We start from the raw sequence: 19798 nt of genomic DNA on the forward strand, positions 1-19798 counted from the left end.
CTCACCTCCAGAATATACTACTTGTGGGATTATGGTCAAGTTGATGGGACTTTTCTAAATCTGAGTTCCCTCATTTGAAAAGTTGATAAAGATAGAACCCATCAGAAAGTTTTTGAGAGGAGTTGGAAAAAGATGACCCTTGATCTGAGGCCTGCCACTTAGTAAGTGTCCATTAACTTGGATGTTTTATTGTTATTATTACAGGAAAAGCAATCACTTAGAAATGTAATAAATGAAAGAGGGAGATAGTAAAGGAATTTATGGATGATTTTGATTAGATATGAACTTCAGTACTCTTTAAACACCAACATAGAGTGATCTCCTTCCCTTTTACCTGTGTTTTGCCAAGTCACTGGCCAGCACCAGGGAGCCCCAGCTCCCCTGAGTATAAATACAATGGGCAAATACAATGAAACCATAGCATTGAAGAGACAGAGACATCTCTCAGATACCTGATAATAAACTCTCAAGGAACATCATCTGCATTTTGCTCAGCTTTCTGATTTGCTATGGGCTTGGGAAGAGGCAAGGATAGAACTATTCTGTTTGAAAAAGAGCCAGAGACCTTCCACCCTTAAGGAATGTCCTAGGAGAGAACCTGTGACAATAACATACACTATAGGTATGCTTGATGCTCTAGCAAAACTTCACTTAAACCAATTTGTTTGAGCCTTATAATAATCCAAGGTCTACCATGCTATTATCCTCATTTACCCATCCAGTTATCTATTCATCCAATTCATATGCACTGAATACTTTCTATGTGTAAGTACTGGTGGTGAAAAAAAAATACAATCTCCACCTTGATGTTGTTTTAAATCTAGTGGGAGAGATGCACAGTCAACAATAAACCAACAAATAAACATATAATCAGGACTATTATTCTGCTGATATACCCTGTGTGGCCAGGCTTACTATTAAATATGTTAATACCATCCCCTTATATAATTACTAGTTGTGATTAGTGCAGTGCAGGCAATGAATATAACACTGTGTTGGGGAATTATGGGGTGGGGAGCTATTTTATATAAGAATGACAGGGAAGACTCTCTGAAGAGCTGGCATTTAAGTCAAACTATGAAGGACTGCCTACCAGATGCATCACAGTAATTATGGCTTAATTTTCTTTCCTACTTGAGAAAGCCTGGTGATGTAAAGAAATGACAGGAATGATCTATCTTTACAAAAACTGACAGCAAAATAAAAAAATGCAAGGGAAACAAATCTCCCATCATTGGAAGTAACTATGCATAGATTGGATGAACACATGGAAATATTCATAGATATAATTCACATATCACATAGGATTTGGACTAGATGATTATTAAGACCCCTTTCAAAACTAGGATTGTATGATTGATTGTTTGCAAACTACATAATTCTATGTAAGTCTTTTTTACCACATTGCTGCTCTCCAGTTCTATCAGGGCATTACAGCAACACCCCACCCAGGAACACTCTCCATCCAGAACTATCTGGATTCACATTGGAAGATGGGGAATGAAAGGGCATCAATGCTTAGATATTTAGCTAAGCATGACCACTTTGTGGTGCTAGTACCACACCCCATAGACAAAGGGGCTGGACACAGAAGAATATCTGTAGTATGATCACAACCCTGTAAGAAACATGAGTACAACCCAAACTTTTAAATTGTGGCCTTGTGGTAGAATTGTTGGTGATCTTCACTTCATTGTTATACTCTTATAAATTTCACCCAAATCTAAATATATACGCATTCTTCATTAAAAGCAAATAAGCATGTTTGAAAATCATAAAATAAGTCATATTTATCTTCAAAAAACTTAACAGTAGGGGGATCCCTGGGTGGCTCAGCAGTTTGGTGCCTGCCATTGGCTCATGGAGTGATCCTGGGATCCCAGGATCTGGTCCTGTGTTGGGCTCCTTGCGTGGAGCCTGCTTCTCCCTCTGCCTGTGTCTCTGCCTCTCTCTCTCTCTCTCTCTCTCTCTCTCTCTCTGTCTCTCATGAATAAATAAATAAAATCTTAAAAAAAAAAAGACTTAAAAGTAGAGCTACCATGTGATCATGTGATCCAGCAATTACATTTCTGAATATATATATGGAAGCAATAAAGTTACTATCTCAAAGAGAAAAGTAAATAAATAAATAAATTTTAATTTGTAGTGAAGAAATTCACTTTAGGGTGGGGAAGGGACTCACTAATGTGAGTTCTTAGCATGGTAACATTTTGTTTCCTAATTTGCAGTGATTTTGCATTATGGCAGTCAAATAAGAGCAAAAGTGTTTCCAGAAACTGTGGACTTTCAACCTACAACAGCAGCAACAGTACGGGCCACAGCAAAACCTTTCCTGCATCTAACTAACCAAGTACCTAGCCAAACTTTAGCAGCAAGATCAATGGATGGTCATATCGCCTCTCAAAGAGCTGCCACAACCTCCAGCTCTGAGCCCCCAACCACACACACGACAGTAAAAACTCTAGTAACAACTTCCTTGGTAACTGCAAACAGCACCCCATCTAGCAGCCCAATAATCTACACCCTAGTCACTACCATCGTCACACCCAATAACTCAAACACAGCTGCTCCAGTCACTGAGGCTACAATTGGCCCTAGTGCAGACCCAGGTTCACTGCCAACCACCAGCACTCCATTGGCCCATACAAGAACCAACCCCTCAACTCTCAGCCACAAAACTAGGAAAACCACCCATTTTGGTAACCAGACCACCCTTCCAGCAACTTTGTCCACCTCAACACATAACAGCACATCCAGTCACAAGTCTGCTCAATCCACTCATGCCCCGGGACCAACCACAGCAGCACACAACACCACGCAATCGGCCTCACCTGCCACCCCAGCTTCTGGGCCCACTCTTGCACCTCGGCCTTCATCACCCAAGACTGGAATTTATCAAGTTCTAAATGGAAGCAGGCTCTGCATCAAAGCAGAGATGGGGATAGAGCTTATGGTTCAAGACACAGGCTCGGTAAGTTGGGGCCATACGACTGTAATACTGTCTTCAAAAAGTTTGAGTTCAGTGTGTCTTGCTAAGATTAAATATTCCCCTGCATCTTGTGTCTTTTGATGAAAAAAAAAAAAAAAGCTGCAAGCTCCTCTTTCTCCAAGGTGCTCCATTAAAAGATGAATCTGGGGCAGCCTGGGTGGCTCAGTGGTTTGGCTCTGCCTTCAGCCCAGGGCCTGATCCTGGAGACCCGGGATCGAGTCCCACGTTGGGCTCCCTGCACGGAGCCTGCTTCTTCCTCTGCCTGTGTCTGCCTGTGTCTCTGCCTCTCTCTCTCCCTCTCTCCTCTCTGTGTTTCTCATGAATAAATAAATCTTTAAAAAAAAAAGTGAATCTGGGGCAGCCCGGGTGGCTCAGCAGTTTGGTTCCGCCTTCGGCCCAGGGCCTGATCCTAGAGATCTGAGATCGAGTCCCATGTCCGGTTCCCTGCAGGGAGCCTGCTTCTCCCTCTGCCTGTGTCTCTGCCTCTCTCTCTCTCTCTCTCTGTGTCTCTCATGAATAAATAAATAAATCTTTTATAAAAAAGATGAATCTGTTTTAGAATACATATAAAAATAGAAACTGATAATGATTGGCTGGATGAAGACAGACAACAAAATTGTAACTATGTATACCTCACACTTTTTAGCCAACATGGGAGGAGTGTTGGGGTGTGTTCAGTGGTGACCCCAGATGGACCATACCCCTCCTGATGACTTCAGGCCTCAGCACTTTCCTGTGAAGTGAAGGGTTTGGCTTACATGGTCCATGGTTCCAGCCAGCTGTGACATTAGTATCAAAAGTCCAGGTTAACAAGAAGATTAGATGGGGTGGGAGTGGGGTTAAGATGATTTGATTACTAAAGGAATCACTGTAAAAATAATACTTTGTTTTTCCACACAGGTTTTGTGAAACCTCCACAAGGCCTTTCCTATAGTACCCTGTAACATACTTAATTTAACAAAAATTAAATTCCATGCAGTCTATCAGGAATAGACTGGCTATAAATGATCGATTGAGGAACTCTTCCTGTGGGAGAACTCTTTCTTTAAAAAAATCTTTTGAACATAGTTTGGGAATGAGAGGTGTTTTTTAGGGACTTTGAAATTTTCACATGACTTGAGTCTCAGGCTCACTTACTAGCCTGTGCTTCTGGTTCCCTAGCTAGAGTTTTCATCTACTTCTCATTGATCTGCTCTATTTTATTTGGTTTAGGTTTTTTCACCTCAGAGATACTTCAACATCGACCCCAATGCAACCCAAACTTCTGGGAACTGTGGCTCCCAAAAATCCAACCTCCTTTTGAATTTCCAGGGTGGATTTGTGAATCTCACATTTTTTAAGGTAAGGGCTGAGCTCTTTCATACTAACTGGCTCTAGCATTGCTTTCCCTATTCCTCACCCTCGGACCCAGTGGTGCAACTCCACACTTGACTTTAAGTTCCAAAGGAAATAGATGTCAGAGCCTTTTGAGATATTCCCCGATAAGAAAGAAGGGCATGGAGATGGAGAGGAAGGAAGTGTCGACATCTTATGTTTACCTTCTTCCCCCTTCAGCCTCCTCTGTGCAGCCCAAGAAGGGCTTCAATGCCTCTTAGGGGAGACTTAGCCTTGGGGAACCCAGCCACAGGTGCCCTTTGCAAACCATCCAAAGGAGGAAGTTGTATAGATCAATAGGCCCATTGAAATTCCCAGTGCTCACACAGAAAAAGAATTATTATAAGACCAAAGTCAAATGTCACAATGGGTTCTTTCCAAATGCAGCAGGCAAAATTCAGGGACTAACCACACACTGGGTTTTTCAGATGGTATTACGAAAGGGGTAGACAACAGAGTGGAGTAGAGAGACTATGGACATGAGGTTAGAGAGTCTTGGCTGAAATTTGACTCTGTCACTTGTTCTCCCTATGACATCAGGCAGGCAATTTAACCTGTTTGAGCTTTATTTTAATACTTGAGAAATGGGGAAAGGGAATTAAAGATCATCTGTGTAAAAAGCATTGTCTAGTACTTGGAAAGCAGATGTTCAATAGCCAGTAGCTATGATTACAATGACTCAAGTGGACAAATATCTTGGGGATAAAATGGTGGTCACCCCACTCTCAAAGGAGAGATTTGTCCCAGCTTCTCCTGAAGTGTCATTCAAATAGGCCGAGTAAGAGCTGGGAAGGAAGTGCCAAGAGGACCTTTGCAGCTGGGACTTGGTGTGGGCTTCCTTCTTAACCTGTCCAATGTGACCCCTAAGTTAGATTTGGGGTCACTTAGCTTGGAGAGGAATGAGCATAGACATTGCCATGAAACAAGTCAATATTGGCTCTCAGCCATAATACTTATCAGCCACACGATTTTGGACTGGTGGAGGCACATTTTCTTGTCTATAAAATGGAAATAATTACATCTCCTAGTGGGATCCTTGGGAGAATCAGAAATGGCATATGTAAATGGTCTTGCACAGTGCTTGACACCTAACAATGTTCAGTAAAGGGTGTTGATGTTCTTAACTTGGTGTCCAAGGCTTTATCTTCCTTGTGCATATGGTTTTCCTTGAGGTAGAAATGCACTTGAGAAGCCAGAGGTTTGCTTTCGGTATTAAATGGGCAAAACATTCTCTCTCACACCAGAACATTCTGGGCAGAATATGTTCTCTACCACTGGACAGCTAAGGTAAAACCTACAAAGGGGCCTGGAATTCTTCTAAAGTCACTTCAGCAAAAGGGCAGAGGGTTCAGGCACAAGTATTTATGCTTCAGTTCAAAGCTTGATTCCACCCAGACTACTGCTTGTGTGAGTAACTGTCTGAGGGAAGGCATCAGAAAACTCCAGCGTTTGTCTGTAGCATGCAGCGGCCACTGCCTTAGGCAGGCCTGCAAGTTTCTTTGGCACCTTTCAATGTCTCTTTTTTTAAACATTTTTCTTTAATTTTATTTTATTTATGATAGTCACAGAGAGAGAGAGGCAGAGACACAGGCAGAGGGAGGAGAAGCAGGCTCCATGCACCGGGAGCCCGATGTGGGATTCGATCCCGGGTCTCCAGGATCGTGCCCTGGGCCAAAGGCAGGCGCCAAACCGCTGCGCCACCCAGGGATCCCTCAATGTCTCTTTTTGCTCCTCTCCTCTGTCTCCTGATGCCCTATATGCCTGCCCTTCCAATGCCTTCAGGCTGGATTCTGTTTGACCAAACTCCACCCAAAGGTTAAACCCCTACCTTTCTGCAAATCTCTGTGCCTCCAGAAGTATGGGTAGGAAATGAATACTGAGATAGAGCTAGAAGGAGCAGCAGGGCCTTCTCTCCCTCCACCCATTTTCTGGAAGGAGCAAGAAGAGCCACACTATCTGTGGCCCCAAGCTTGCAATAGATGCTTTGCCGAGGTCCTGCCAACCAAATTCACCTTATTCATTTCATTCCCCAGCACCAGTTTCTCAAGCAGCTGACCTTAGCTCTACAACATGAGGAAAGCAAAGAAGCTTATAGAAAGTAAATTTTCCCATCAGCCTGAATTCTTCAGAAGAATTTCCATATTTTAAAAGAGAACTTGTTTAAGCTAAAATGGTGGCCACAAACCCAAGGATTACAGGGACTAAGCATAGAGCTTAATGAAAGAAGTAGGCTAATAAAAAAATTTTTTTTCCTTGAAACAGGCAGTCTTTCTTTTTTATTTTCCCACTTTTGGTGAAGACTTCATCTTCCCATTAAGTCTGCATAAGAAAAACATGGAGTAATGAGATGACAGAGGCAAGCCTCAGAAGTGAGGAGACACAAGGGTGGTGTAGGGAGTGCCCATCCTCCCCAGAGGGGCAGCCACTCGTCAGCTCTGGCTGGCGGTGTCAGTGGCTGGCTGGCATCTCCCCTTGGGGACTGTCACTGTCGTTCACAGTGGACATTCATTCCAGATGGTGGGGTATACATTCTGAGTGGCTGCCACCCTACTATGTCAGTTGTCAAATATTTTACATATTATCTCTCTTGGGTGGTAACAAGAAACCAGTGTTATCAGATCTTCTGACTGTTCAAGACAAGGCAGAAATATCCAGATCTTTTTATTTTTAAATGTTGGCAACACATTTTTTTTTTTTTGAAGACTTGAACAATGCTGGCCCAACAGAACACAGTTGTAAGCCAGATTTGACCTGTGGGCACTCTGCCCTAACTGGTGGTCTGTGTCAAATGCATTTAGGCAGGAAAGCCATCTAGTTTCTTCCACAGGAGAAATGGCTTCAGCAATACTGTCAGCCACTTTTCAAAATGTTGCTTCCTTCTAGACCAGTGCTTTTCAACAGCAGCAGTATTAATATTTGGGGCCAGATAAGTCTGTGATGGGGGCTATCTTGTGCCTTGTGTGATATTGAATAGTATATCTGGTCTCCACTTGCTGGAAGCCAGTAACAACACCCAGCTCCAAGGTGACAACCCCAAATATTTTCAGACGTTGCCAAATGTCCCCTGGGGGGGGGAGGGACAATCACCCCTGGCCAAGAACTACTGCTCTAGAGAAAAAGAGTCTTGGAAAATAGTTTATGTTAGTTAGAACATAATAAATGTTATGAGAACCAAATTGTAGAATGGTAAATGGATGCTGGTGAGCAAGCCTGAATTAACAGTTTATTAATAGGAATTTACTGAACACCTATGTGTCCCAAACACTGAGCCAGACATTATGGGAGTAAATAAAAGAAATATATGCTATAGTTTCAGGTTTCAAAACATGTACAATAATTTGTAATTTTTTAATTGAAATATTGCCAATAATAGAAACGTAAAGGAAAACTTGCATCCCGAACTGTTCCTTGACAGTTCGTTTCATTCCCGTGTCATTTCTATGTGGCCATGGACAAGTCACCAGTTCTCTTTCCGAGCCTGTTTCCTCCTCTGTAAGATGGGGCCAACCACTACCTATTTTGTTGGGCTGCTGTGAAGGTGAACCAGTCCATCATATGTGGTGATGCTGAGTGTGGCATCTGGCCCATAACGGAGTTAGGAGAGGTAGGTTTCCTTTCTCATTTCTCTCATTTCATTTTTTAAAGAACTGAAAGCCTTTCTATGTCAGGGTCTCATTTGATTAAGGTAACAAACTGAAAGTCCTTCAGGCCCTCCAGGTGCAAGATAAATATACCTCCCTACCCCCGCACCCCACAGCTTCCTTCCTGCTAGGAGAGTTTGTTTTAGAAGATCTTTCAGTAACTTTGTGTTGAGTTAATTTTTCCATGCTCAGCACTACCTCTTTCTCATCAACCTGGCTGTCAGGGCAGCTTAAGGTTTCCAGCCCTGACTCTGGGATGGGATGTGGAAACGATCAGTGGTCTGGGCGTGCCAGGGTAGGGAGGTGGGGGTGGAGGGTGGAGGGTGTGCTCTGGGGTTAGGAGGGTGCACTCTGAGCCAGGCAATGTTCTGGCCTGCCCAGCCAACATCTGGTAAGCTAATGCTGCCCACTGCCCTGCTGCTTACCCAGAGCCTTGCAGGGGTATTTGGAGCCCTCTTAACTTACAGACTCCTGAGAATTGCTATCAACGTTCAAATGTGAACACCCTCAGAATGCACTATGTAGAGCTTCCCTGGTATACTGTGTTATTTCATGCCCCATTTTCCCCTTTGCTTTTCCCTCTGCCTGGAATGCCCTCTCCCACCCCTCAGCCCCTTGTGCATTCATGCTTTAAGACAGGCTCCATTATCTTTACCCTGTGAAATCTTCCCACTGCCCCAGGCCCCACCTCCATCCCAAGTAAAACTGGGAGACTTTCTTCTTTTGGTTTCCCAACCCTCCACTGGTTATCCCCTGACCTCCCTTAACTGCACATTTTGCTGTCCTGAAGGTGTGTCTGTGATTTATTGCTGGTGCCCAGCCCTGACTTTGTACATAGCATATCTTTAGCAAATTGTTGAATGAGGTAAGGAATCCATAAAGGAATGAATCTAAATTTCGCAGGGACTCTTGGCCAAACTGCCAAATAGTAGACCAGCAGCTCCAAAGAAACAGCCTCTTTGGCTTCCCATTGCAATATACAGAGCAAAGGTTTCTTGTCATAGAACACAACAACACTGAGCAAAAAGGCCTGATTGATGTTGAAGAGAAAATCCACATCCTGAACATCTGTGACTATGACACTCCCACAATGCATTTTGCTGAAATGGGCAAATGCCCTTCTTGGGCAGGTCAATTGGCTGGTTTGCTTTGGACTTGGTCCTTTGTTAAGGAGGATGTTTAGGACCCTTGGGGAATTAGGACCCCTCTGACCAGATATTGCAGAGCTCTTAGATACTGGCAATGAGAAGCCACTGTGTCAGCATCCCATCGGTTGAATGGTGAGATGGGACTCCAGCAAGTGGTCCATTCAAATGGACACATTGTAAGCGCTGAAGTGCCACATTTAGCTGTTAGAAGTCCTTAACCCCTTTTGACATGCTGATAGGTTCACAAACGATTTTCACTTTGTTTTCAAGAATCTGACATGATAGATCTTTGTTGCTTTCCAACCTGAACCCCAAATGTGAAAAACATCTGGCAGAGAATCACTTTGTGGGCATCAGAGGAGAAAGCAGATACTATAAACTGCATAATGAATAGCCTGTAATTTCCCTCGCACTTTGGGTTAAGTGTGACATCTGCTTGAAGCTCCCAAACCCTCCACCCCTTCCTCTGTACCCACCTGTCTCTCATCCCCCAGAGCTGAGGTTTAGGCTCTGTTTCTTTAATCAGTAGGGTTGTCGAAGCTTAACTTCCTTGCTCTCTCTTTCTATTTGTGGTAGATCTGAGCTCTAAGAAATAGACAAAAAAATGATCATTTGAGCTCAATGAGACAGGTTTACTGGGAAGGGGCAATCTAATTTATTATCACTGTTGTGAATAACACTGGTCAAAATTTGAGTGAAGACTGTAATAAGTTTTTTACATGGATGTCTTCGGTTCATCTTCACATCAAACTGAGAGAGTAATTTTGTTATAATTTTCCCCATCCTACTAATTACAAAAATTAGACTTTTGTAATGTTCTCAAAGATTTGACAACTCAAACTAGGTCACATAGGAACAAAAAGAAATTTTTAAATTGGCATTAAAAAATTCTTAGCAGGGATCCCTGGGTGGCGCAGCGGTTTGGCGCCTGCCTTTGGCCCAGGGCGCGATCCTGGAGACCCGGGATTGAATCCCACGTCGGGCTCCCGGTGCATGGAGCCTGCTTCTCCCTCTGCCTGTGTCTCTGCCTCTCTCTCTCTCTCTGTGACTATCATAAATAAATAAAAAATTAAAAAAAAAATTTATAAAAAAAAAAAATTCTTAGCAAAGCTTTGTTCTCCCAAAGAGAAGGTTAACCACTCTCTTTATATTTCTTTTACTTTTTAATTTTTAAATTCCTTATTTAAATTCAATTTAAATTCAATTTAGTTAATAACATATACTATATTATTGGTTTGAGGGGTAGAATTTAGTGATTCATCGGTTGCATATAATACCCAGTGCTCATCACATCATGTGTGCTCCTTGATGCCCATCCCTCAGTTATCCCATACTCCCACTCACCTCCCCTCTAGCAACCCTCAGTTTGTTTCCTAGAGTTCAATGTCTCTTATGCTTTACTTCCCTCTCAATTTTCATCTTATTTTATTTGTGATTTATCTGTGATTTCCTGACTTGTTAATTTTAGCCGTTCTGACTGGTGTGAGGTGTATCTCTTTGTGGTTTTGATTTGGATTTCCCTGATGCTGAGTGATATTGAGCATTTTTTCATGTGTCTGTTGGCCATTTGTATGTCTTCTTTGGAGAAATGTCCGTTCATGTCTACTGCCCATTTCCTAACTGGATTTTTTATTATTTTGAGTGTTGAGTTTGATAAGTTCTTTATAGATTTTAGATACTAGGCCTTTATCTGATATGTTGTTTGCAAATATCTTCTCCCATTCCATAGTTTGCCTTTTAGTTTTGTTGACTATTTCCTTTGCTGTACAAAACCCTTTTATATTGATGAAGTCCTAATAGTTGGTTTTTGGTTTTGTTTTAGCCGAGTGATTTGTTCTGCAACTTTGTTTTCCATTGATGGTGGGGAACAGGAGTTAACAAGCTGTGGCCCCCAGGTCAAATTCAGACAGCTACCAAAAAATGTAGAGTCTGCAGCCTAAGAATGACTTTTACATTTTTAAATGGCCGGGGGGGGGTGGTGGTGGTAGACAATATTATGTGGCACCTGAAAATTATATGAAGGTCAAATTTTAGTGTCCATAAATGAAGGTTTTGGTAGGTGCTATTTGACGAACATGGCCACACTCGCTTATGTACATGTTGTCTTTGGCTGCTTCTGTGCTACAATGGCAGGATTGAGTATCAGCTACACAGAATCACAAAGCCTAAAATATTTATTTATCATCTGGCTCTTTACATAAACAAACTTGCCAATCCCTTTTATAGAATAAACCAGCCCTACTACCATTCACATTATGCCAAATTCTAAACTTCTGAGTCTAAAAATAAATGCTTTTCTCTAGTTTAAATAGAAGACAATTTCAGAGTGCCTGGCTGGCTCTTTCAGTGGAGTATGACTCTTGATGCTCGGGGTTGTGAGTTTGAGCCCCACGTTGGTTGTAGAGATTACTTAAAAAGAAAAAGACAATTTTATTTCTATTCTACTATTTCTATTTCAAAACTTTACAGAAAAATTGGGCACAATTATCTAGATAAAACTCATTTAGTATCAATAGCATAAATTATATAAAATTTGGAATCTCAAGGAAAATAAACATCTGCCTGCACTTTTGTTTACATGAGTCACCTAACAAATGATTTTCCTTTATCATAACCATAGACATCAGCTCAGAACCCAGGAAACATTTGGCTAATAGAAGGAAACTGGATGTGGGCTCCGGACTCTATCCTGTCATGCCATTAAGGTGAATTCACAGTGAATGTGAGCACTCTGCCATCTGCTTTGGAAAGCCCCCTTTTTGGCCTTAGCCCTATAGCACTGGTTCTTGGGGAGCAGGAATGGCCCTTCCTATCAAGATTGGCTTCATGAGCATGTAACTTATGCAGTCAGCCGGGCCCATGCTTGGTTTAAGCTTTGCTGTCCCCTCTTGAAATTCTTCAATGACTTTTGAACAGGAAATCCTATATTTTTGTTTTATAGTAGGCAACACAGATTATGTAGCTGGTCCTGCTTCCAATAGATGGCTAAATATGAACAACTGCATTTCAGGGAATGTGAAAGAAAGTTCTAGTGCAACAAATTGTTTGTCCATACCCACATATCCTATGGAGGAAAATGTAGGGCAGGATCCTGTAGACCAGATTTTGCTTTGTGTCACCTACAAACAATGTGAGTTAGAGATAGATTCTTAAATCCTCTGAGTCTCTTTGTTTTCAGCTGCAAAATGGGCTGATAATATTTTTTCTTTCTCAGGGAGCTGTTATGAGGATCAAAGGAAGCAATGTAGGTAAAAGCATGCACTTAGTAAACTGTGAAGCCTTTGTAGAAATATAAAGCTTTTCCTTATGTGAGGATAGATGGAGGAGATGCCACAGGAAGGGGAAGATTCTAGGAAGTCCCCTATGGAGCTCAGAGCTCACCTTATCACTGTTCTCCTGCTGCTCCTTAAAGCAATCTCATACTTACAGCCAAGAAATTTCAAAAAACAAAGTCATGCTTATGTGACTGTCTTCCTTAAATCCCATCAGTGGATCCTCTCTGCTCTTAGGGATCTTATAACAGTGACTTTGGGCCCTGAAATACAGGTCTCTTTATGCTAAAAAGGACCCCAAACAAAGAATAACCTGAATAGATCGTTTGTGAAAGTGACCAAAGAAGGGCCTGGGTCACAGATATTCTCTCTAAAACAAATGGATGGTCCAAGTACATTGTTTACTTTGCCTTTGCGACCCAGGACTGAGCACCTTGAAGGAAGGAGCCAGGTCTTATTCTTTTCCAGGACCTAGAGCAATACCTGATCTGGAGTATATCTAAGAGAAATTAAATGCTAGACTTGGAGACAAGAAGCTTGGGAGTCATATCTTTCCCTGGCACCTATTAGGGCTGTGACCTTGGGCAAGTCAATGAGCCTCCATTTCTTCTCATAGTTGCTGTGAGGATTAAATAAGGCATGGCATAGAAGTGTCTGCTCCAGTGCCCTGCACAAGGTAAGAAGCCAGGATGTAATAGGTGCTATTCGATGAATTATAGGATCTAGAGTTGAGTGTATCAGTAGGAGTTGCCTTACTAAAACAGTTTCTATTTTTAGAACACTTATATTGTATAGGGAATCATCATTTCATCTACAAATAATACATAGATAGACTGAATGTAGTCAAGATAATTATTGTTAACTTTCTTTATGACCAGACTTGAAACTACTAAAGGTAATTCAATTTCAGATTCTGATTTTGGTTGTTTTTTACCTCTTTTTTTCTTGCACCTCTTACTTGTGGATAGTTTCTAATGAATGTTTGCAAAAAGTAACTGCAAATCACCTACTTTTAAAAACCCCAAGGCCTCCTTTTTCAACTTACCCTTCCATATCTCAGTTCAATTCCCTTTGTTTCACACTCTTAGTGTCTCAGGAGGTTATAGGGCTGTTTGTAATGGTCTTTTTTTTTCCCCAAAAGGACAATCCCTGAATAAAATGTGGAACACTGCTTAATATTTCTGAACACAACCTCCAAGTCCTCTTTGAGAACACCCCCTGATCTCAGTAAGCTGTTTCTTTCCAGAATCCCTCATGGTAGCCCCATCTAATCATTTTGGAGACATGAATCCTTTAATCTATTCAAAGCAATACTATACCCTCCCCAAGAAAATACCTGCAAAATTTTGAACACATTGTTTTTCCCAGAGAGTTTATAAGCTCCATGAAGTCCACCCATGATAGCCTTAAAGATGAGTGGTCTCAGGGCACATGGGTGGTTCAATCAGTTAAATGACTGACTCTTGAGTTTCAACTCAAGTTAATCTCAGGGTTGTGAGATAGAGCCCCATATCAGTCTCCAAGTTTAGACAGAGTCTGCTTGGGACTTTCTCTCCCTCTTTCCTTCTGCCCCTTCCCTCTGCTCTCTCTCTAAAATAAACAAATCTTTAAATGCTGAAGTTATTTCTGCCTTTAAAAAGAAGATGAGTGGTCTCAGTTTGACCTAGATATTCATTACTAGTAAAAGCTTAATGTATACACCTCCAACCTCTCCACCTTCCAGATGTATATATATTTTAACAGGGAGAAACTTGGCCTAACTGAAGGGACTCTGGAGTGGTGGAATTTGAATTTTAGGCTCTAGCAACAAGTATGCAGTAGAGAAATTTGGGACGAGGAGTAAACTATTGCTTATTATTTATTTATTGTGTGGTATATTGACTTTTTTGAACTTTTCAGACACAATTATGGCTCCATACCAATACACCCCCAAAACCCCATATCAAAGGTCAAAGAGCTGGAATCTTGCCTAAACAAAGTTTTTTTTTTTTAATGATGAGTTTTAGGACAGTGTGTGGACTTCTCACATTCCTGTAAGCATCAGAGATTATTTGTTGGAGATGAGGCAGTGCTGCTTTATTTTATTTTTATTAAGATTTTATTTATTTATTCATGAGAGACACACAGGGAGAGGCAGAGACACAGGCAGAGACAGAAGCAGAGACAGAAGCAGGCTCCATGCAGGGAGCCTGATGTGGGACTCGATCCCCGGTCTCCAGAATCACACCCTGGGCTGAAGACGGCGCTAAACTGCCGAGCCACCGGGGCTGCCCCTTGCCTAAACAAAGTTTGTAAACTAGGATCATTAACATAAAAAAAGACTGCCCAAAGGTTAATACACTGCTGTTTTACAGGATGAAAACTCATATTATATCAATGAAGTGGGAGCCTATTTGACGGTCTCAAATCCAGGTAAGCAGTTAGAGAAGGCCGTTCCACTAGCAGTGATGCTGTGCTTCAGGTTAGCTCATTTCACACCCTATTGAATTTGCTAATCTTTGATGCTGCTTTGGAGAGACAGACTGAGAAAGTAACCAGGAAAACGTACTACATCTTTGTTTGCTTCAGTTTGCTCATCTGCTCATGAAGGAGGCTGGAGTACATTATGTCAGGGATCATTATCAGCAACTGTAAGGAGTTTAGTGACTTTTGGACAGATTTGCTATTGATGGTGCAATTTATTCTAGACTCTTGGAATCATGCGTTCATGCTACAAAAAAAACCTCCAAAAACAAAAAAACAAAAACAAAACAAAACTGTAGTTAGTGCCAGCTAGGTGCCAAGCCCTGTAATAGAAATCCCTATTATCCAAATGTATAGTCCCTGCTGTCATGGAGCTTACATTCTAGAAGTGGGGAGAGGACCATAAACAGACACATTAAATTATAATAGTTAAGTAGTGTTAAGTTCTATGAGCAAACACAAGCAGGTCCTGGGGGAGAGGATTAGAAAGATATTCTTGGTAGGACCTTTGGGAAGCCCTCAGGGAGGAAAGAATCTCTAAAGAGGGGAAGTTTGAGAGGAGAAGTATCCCCATTTGGGGGCTCTGGGCCTGGAGGAGCCTTTTTTTCAGGTGGCAGGAACAACAGATACACAAATCCTTAGAAGTGAACTTGCTCATCTGTTCAGGGAGTAGCAAGTACTGTGTGTGCCCCAGAGAGTGAAGAAAGCAGCAGATAAGGTCTGAGGGTCATCCAGGCCAGACCATGTAGGGCTTGTGGGTAAGGTAAGGTGAGAACTTTGGATTTTAGTTTAAAGTGTGAAAGGATGCCATAGGAGGGTTTGGTGTAGGGAAATGGTATATCAAATTTACATTTATAAAAATTCAGTTTGGTTGCTATATAGAGAATTAGCCACAGTAGGGCCAGTTGAGAGAACTCCTCTAAGGTTCCTGTCTAGGAAAGTAATGCTCCCAGCCAATTCAGATGAGTTTCTCAAGGTTTCAAATGTTTCTCTGGAAAGCCCAGACTTGGATAACAAACCATTGCTGGCACCTACTCTGTGCCAGGTACCACACATGTCTTTTTTCTCTTTTTTAAAATTCTGTCTTTTGACTAGCTTAAACTTATCTTATTAAGGAACCTATACTAAAGAAACTTGCCAAGAAATGAAAATGTGGAGAAATGTCTATTTAAAATATAAGATATATTTTATTGATGCTGTTCAAGAGGATGTTGTCAATGATTATTGGTTAAAAGTAAGTAAGATGTCAAGTTGATGACTCATTTTCATATATAGTACCTCACTTAGACAAGGGTGCTCATATAGGCTGGGGAATACATATTGTGAATTCTAACATAAATTAGCAAATGATATCACAAAGCATGGACTAAATTTTAACCAGCAATAGAGTAGTAATGTCTCAAGAAACAGGAGAAGGGAAAGTCAGACCAGAAGCTAAGCTAGAGGCTGACAAAGGGGATAAAACAACAACTCAACAATTCCAGACTCAGCAGTAGTAGCAGGAGCTGTAGAAATCACAATAATGATAATTTACATATCAGTGGTGGTGGTAGCAGTAATTACAGAGGTAATGATTGTTGTAATGTTAGTGGGAGTCATAGTAGTGGACTACCCTGGATATAAGACATGATATAGTAGTGAACGTGGATAATGGAGTGCATCATGAGGGATTTTTGCATGTATATATGCAAGAATCTACAGTACATAGTACAGTAATGGTCAGGAGACACAATAGGATAGTGGTCAAGACAGCAGACTGTAGAATCAGACTGCTTGAGTCCAAATACCACTTACTAGCTGTGCTGTAGGATCTTAGGCAAATGTTTTCAGTTCTCCAACTCTCCATTTCCTTGTCTGTAAAATGGAGACAGTAGAATCGATCTCAAAAGATTGTATGAGAATTAGGACAGTGCATGCAGAGTATTTGCATGGCCCCCTCTGCATAGCAAGCAGACCCTTGATGTGGAAGGCTACATTAGACACAGGCAAACACACCCACAGAGGCAGGAAAGGAGGGAGACTTTCAGGTTCCCTCATTAGCAGCCCGTGGGTATTCCTCGCAGGCACAACTTTGGTGAATTCACTAAGGTCCATAGTCTGGTCCTCAACTGCGGGGGCTGTCAGCACCGCCTTATGTATTGTCTGTGTCTTCAAGAAGACATTTAAACCAAGGTCATGAAACTAATGTATAAAATAAAAATGCAAATATGTGCATTTATCATGGAACTATTTCTTATGGTAACTACCAAGGGGACTAGACAGCTGGGTCCTCTGACCAGTGGATTTTCTCCCATTCAAGAAGCCAAAGTATTATCAGAAGGGTGTTTGGTGAACAGAATTACAGCAAATGGAGTTAATAATATGATTAAGATGTTTAGCCCCATCTGCCTTGAAGCATATGTTTCCTTGAAAAGGGTATACCTGTCATAGTAGAGCGCCAGTCCTTGAACAGGTCTTTCTCTTCCAAAAGCACTCAGATGGGCAGAGATAGGCTGCTCTCTTTACCAGGTTTCTATGGATGGATGTAACAACCCCTCCTAATGATGGGATTAGCCCATCGCTTTGCTAGATTAATACAGTCTGGTAATATGCAAATGTTCCACTAGGTGACTGTGTATGTCTATTCTGATTCATTAAGGGTTCATGTGACTGTCACAGAAAGCAACCTACTTCTCTTTTTTTTAAATAATAAATTTATTTTTTATTGGTGTTCAATTTGCCAACATACAGAATAACACCCAGTGCTCATCCCATCAAGTGCCCCCCTCAGTGCCCGTCACTTATTTCTGAGGGCTTTGTGGGCACTTCTCTGTAGTCCCCAAGCACTGACACTTGTCCCCACCAATGCTGCCCCCAATGATTTAAGACAACTGAAGAAAAAGGTCCTAAAAATTCTCATTCCAAAGCTAGTACATTCCAGTTTATGTGTTTGCCCGCCTATACCACATAATACCAGAAAAAAGTCCCCAAGAGCACCAGAGGGGTTCTTCACGAGGAAAAGGCAAAACCCTGAAGGCCACATCTGAACGAAGGCCATTTAACTGCCTATGGGCCACCCGGGAACAGCTGAAATTCAATGGATACATACTAAGATGTGGTTATATGTCATCCTTGTGTTTTCAGAGAAAATCTACCAAGGAATGAAAAGCTCTGTGGTGATGTTCGAGACTGGGGTTGGGCATTCCTTCAAATGTGTGAGCGAACAGAGCATCCAGCTGTCAACCCACTTTCAACTGAAAACAATGAATGTCCAATTTCAAGCCTTTGATTTCGAAGATGACCACTTTGGTAATGGTAAGTCGAGTCTTCCTCATGTCACAAGCATAAACTTCAGAGACCCAGGGGGTAGTTTCAAGTTGTTATTTGTGTGTGAAGCTGTCAAAGGGACAAGGGTCACATGAGTTTCCATGACAGTATGATTCCACAAAGCTTTTAGGGCCAAGCTTTCTCTGTCCAACTTTCCCTCCTGTCATTCCTTTGAGTCAATACCAATCTCAAAATCAGATACTTTAGGGAAGCCCGGGTGGCTCAGCAGTTAAGCACCTGCCTTCAGGTCAGGGCGTGATCCTGGAGTCCCAGATCGAATCCCACATTGGGATCCCTGCATGGAGCCTGCTTCTCCCTCTGCCTGTGTCTCTGTCTCTCTGTGTCTTTCATGAATAAATAAATAAATAAAATCTTTAAAAAAATCAGCTACTTTAACTCATTCATATCCACCACTCTCGACAACAGGATGCATTCTCCTGGTAAAACCAAAACACATATCCTGCCTCCTCCAAATACACACACACACACACATACTCAATCAAAAAGTCAGAAAATACCATCTGCAACTTTCCCTTTCCGAACTGTTGAGTACTGGGAAACTCAGGTATATTTGGAAACTTTTAAGATCCTATTAGTAATATCTAAAACTCAAGATTTCAGAATAGATTCTTTCCCACTTGCAGAGAGAAAAGAGAAAATTGCAATAATTCAACATAGAAATATATACTCTGTTGGGCTCCCTCTTCTCAATTCCCCTGACTAGAGCTTCCTTATAGTTGGTTTTAGTTTCTATGTAACTTCTGCTTTGAGTTCTATGCAACTTCCCCACAGAGAGAAGCAGGTTCTAGGCAGAAGGCCAGGGGCAGACCAAGGTGACTTTCTGAAAGTTTTTTTTTCCCTTCTGGGGAAACAGGTTATAAAGATTTCTATGAAAAAAAAAGAAGATTTCTATGTATGTCTAGGAATTGAATTTCAGTTTCTAAAACCTTCCTCTCATAATAGCTAAAAACATTACGAGTACTTCTCAATTTTCATATATAGATTTAGCTAAAAGTTTAGCTGTAAATTCCATTTCTGTAATGTGAACCAAACTTATCTTTGAGTTCCATTATAAAGTTGAAAATGTGCCTACAAAAATCTTCTGATATACTTGCTAGGAAGCATGGAACAGAGGAAGGATTAAAGTGTTGCTGGCCTCAGACCCCCTGATTTCTGTAGGTTTTGTCTGAATCTTGAAATCTCTGCCTCCATTTTGGACCTTTACCACAGTGCTAAGATAAAAATATTAAAAATTTCTTAGTAGGTGTGGCACCCACTTTGTCATCTGGTTTCAAAACTTCCAACTTGAGGAAACTTAAAAATTCATGATGAAGGTTTGAAAAGCCTCTGTAATTAATCATGTGATCTTAAAAAATAAGGTACACACTTGCTCTTCCTCTGCCTCTGAACCTCTGTGAAGCAGGAAGTGAGCAAGTGGGAAACCTTGTCATAGCAGAGGTGAGAAATAAAACCTTTCAGCAACATACATCTGGCCTCTCTTAGCAGTGCCCACAGGGAAACATAGAAAAGCTACCTTTTCATTTCATACCCTCCCGTCCTTCCCCTTTCATATAATTCTCAACTTGCCACATTCTTAACCAATTT

At 41.5% G+C, this 19798-nt stretch overlaps 1 protein-coding gene across 4 annotated transcripts in view; it reads left to right on the top strand.

Moving 5' to 3' along the window:
- Positions 1-19798, top strand: part of LAMP3 (lysosomal associated membrane protein 3) — a 36147-nt gene that overhangs the window by 4919 nt on the left and 11430 nt on the right. For 2 of the 4 annotated variants that reach the window (XM_026007184.2, XM_072752591.1), the window contains exons 2-5: positions 2229-2971; positions 4202-4330; positions 14779-14836; positions 18011-18181. In XM_026007184.2, the coding sequence (XP_025862969.1) occupies positions 2229-2971; positions 4202-4330; positions 14779-14836; positions 18011-18181 (1101 nt within the window). The remainder of the gene's footprint in view (positions 1-2228; positions 2972-4201; positions 4331-14778; positions 14837-18010; positions 18182-19798) is intronic. The other 2 variants (XM_072752593.1, XM_072752592.1) reach the window with 1 other exon arrangement.

Source organism: Vulpes vulpes, chromosome 3, assembly GCF_048418805.1.
Source record: "Vulpes vulpes isolate BD-2025 chromosome 3, VulVul3, whole genome shotgun sequence".
NCBI lineage: Eukaryota > Metazoa > Chordata > Mammalia > Carnivora > Canidae > Vulpes > Vulpes vulpes.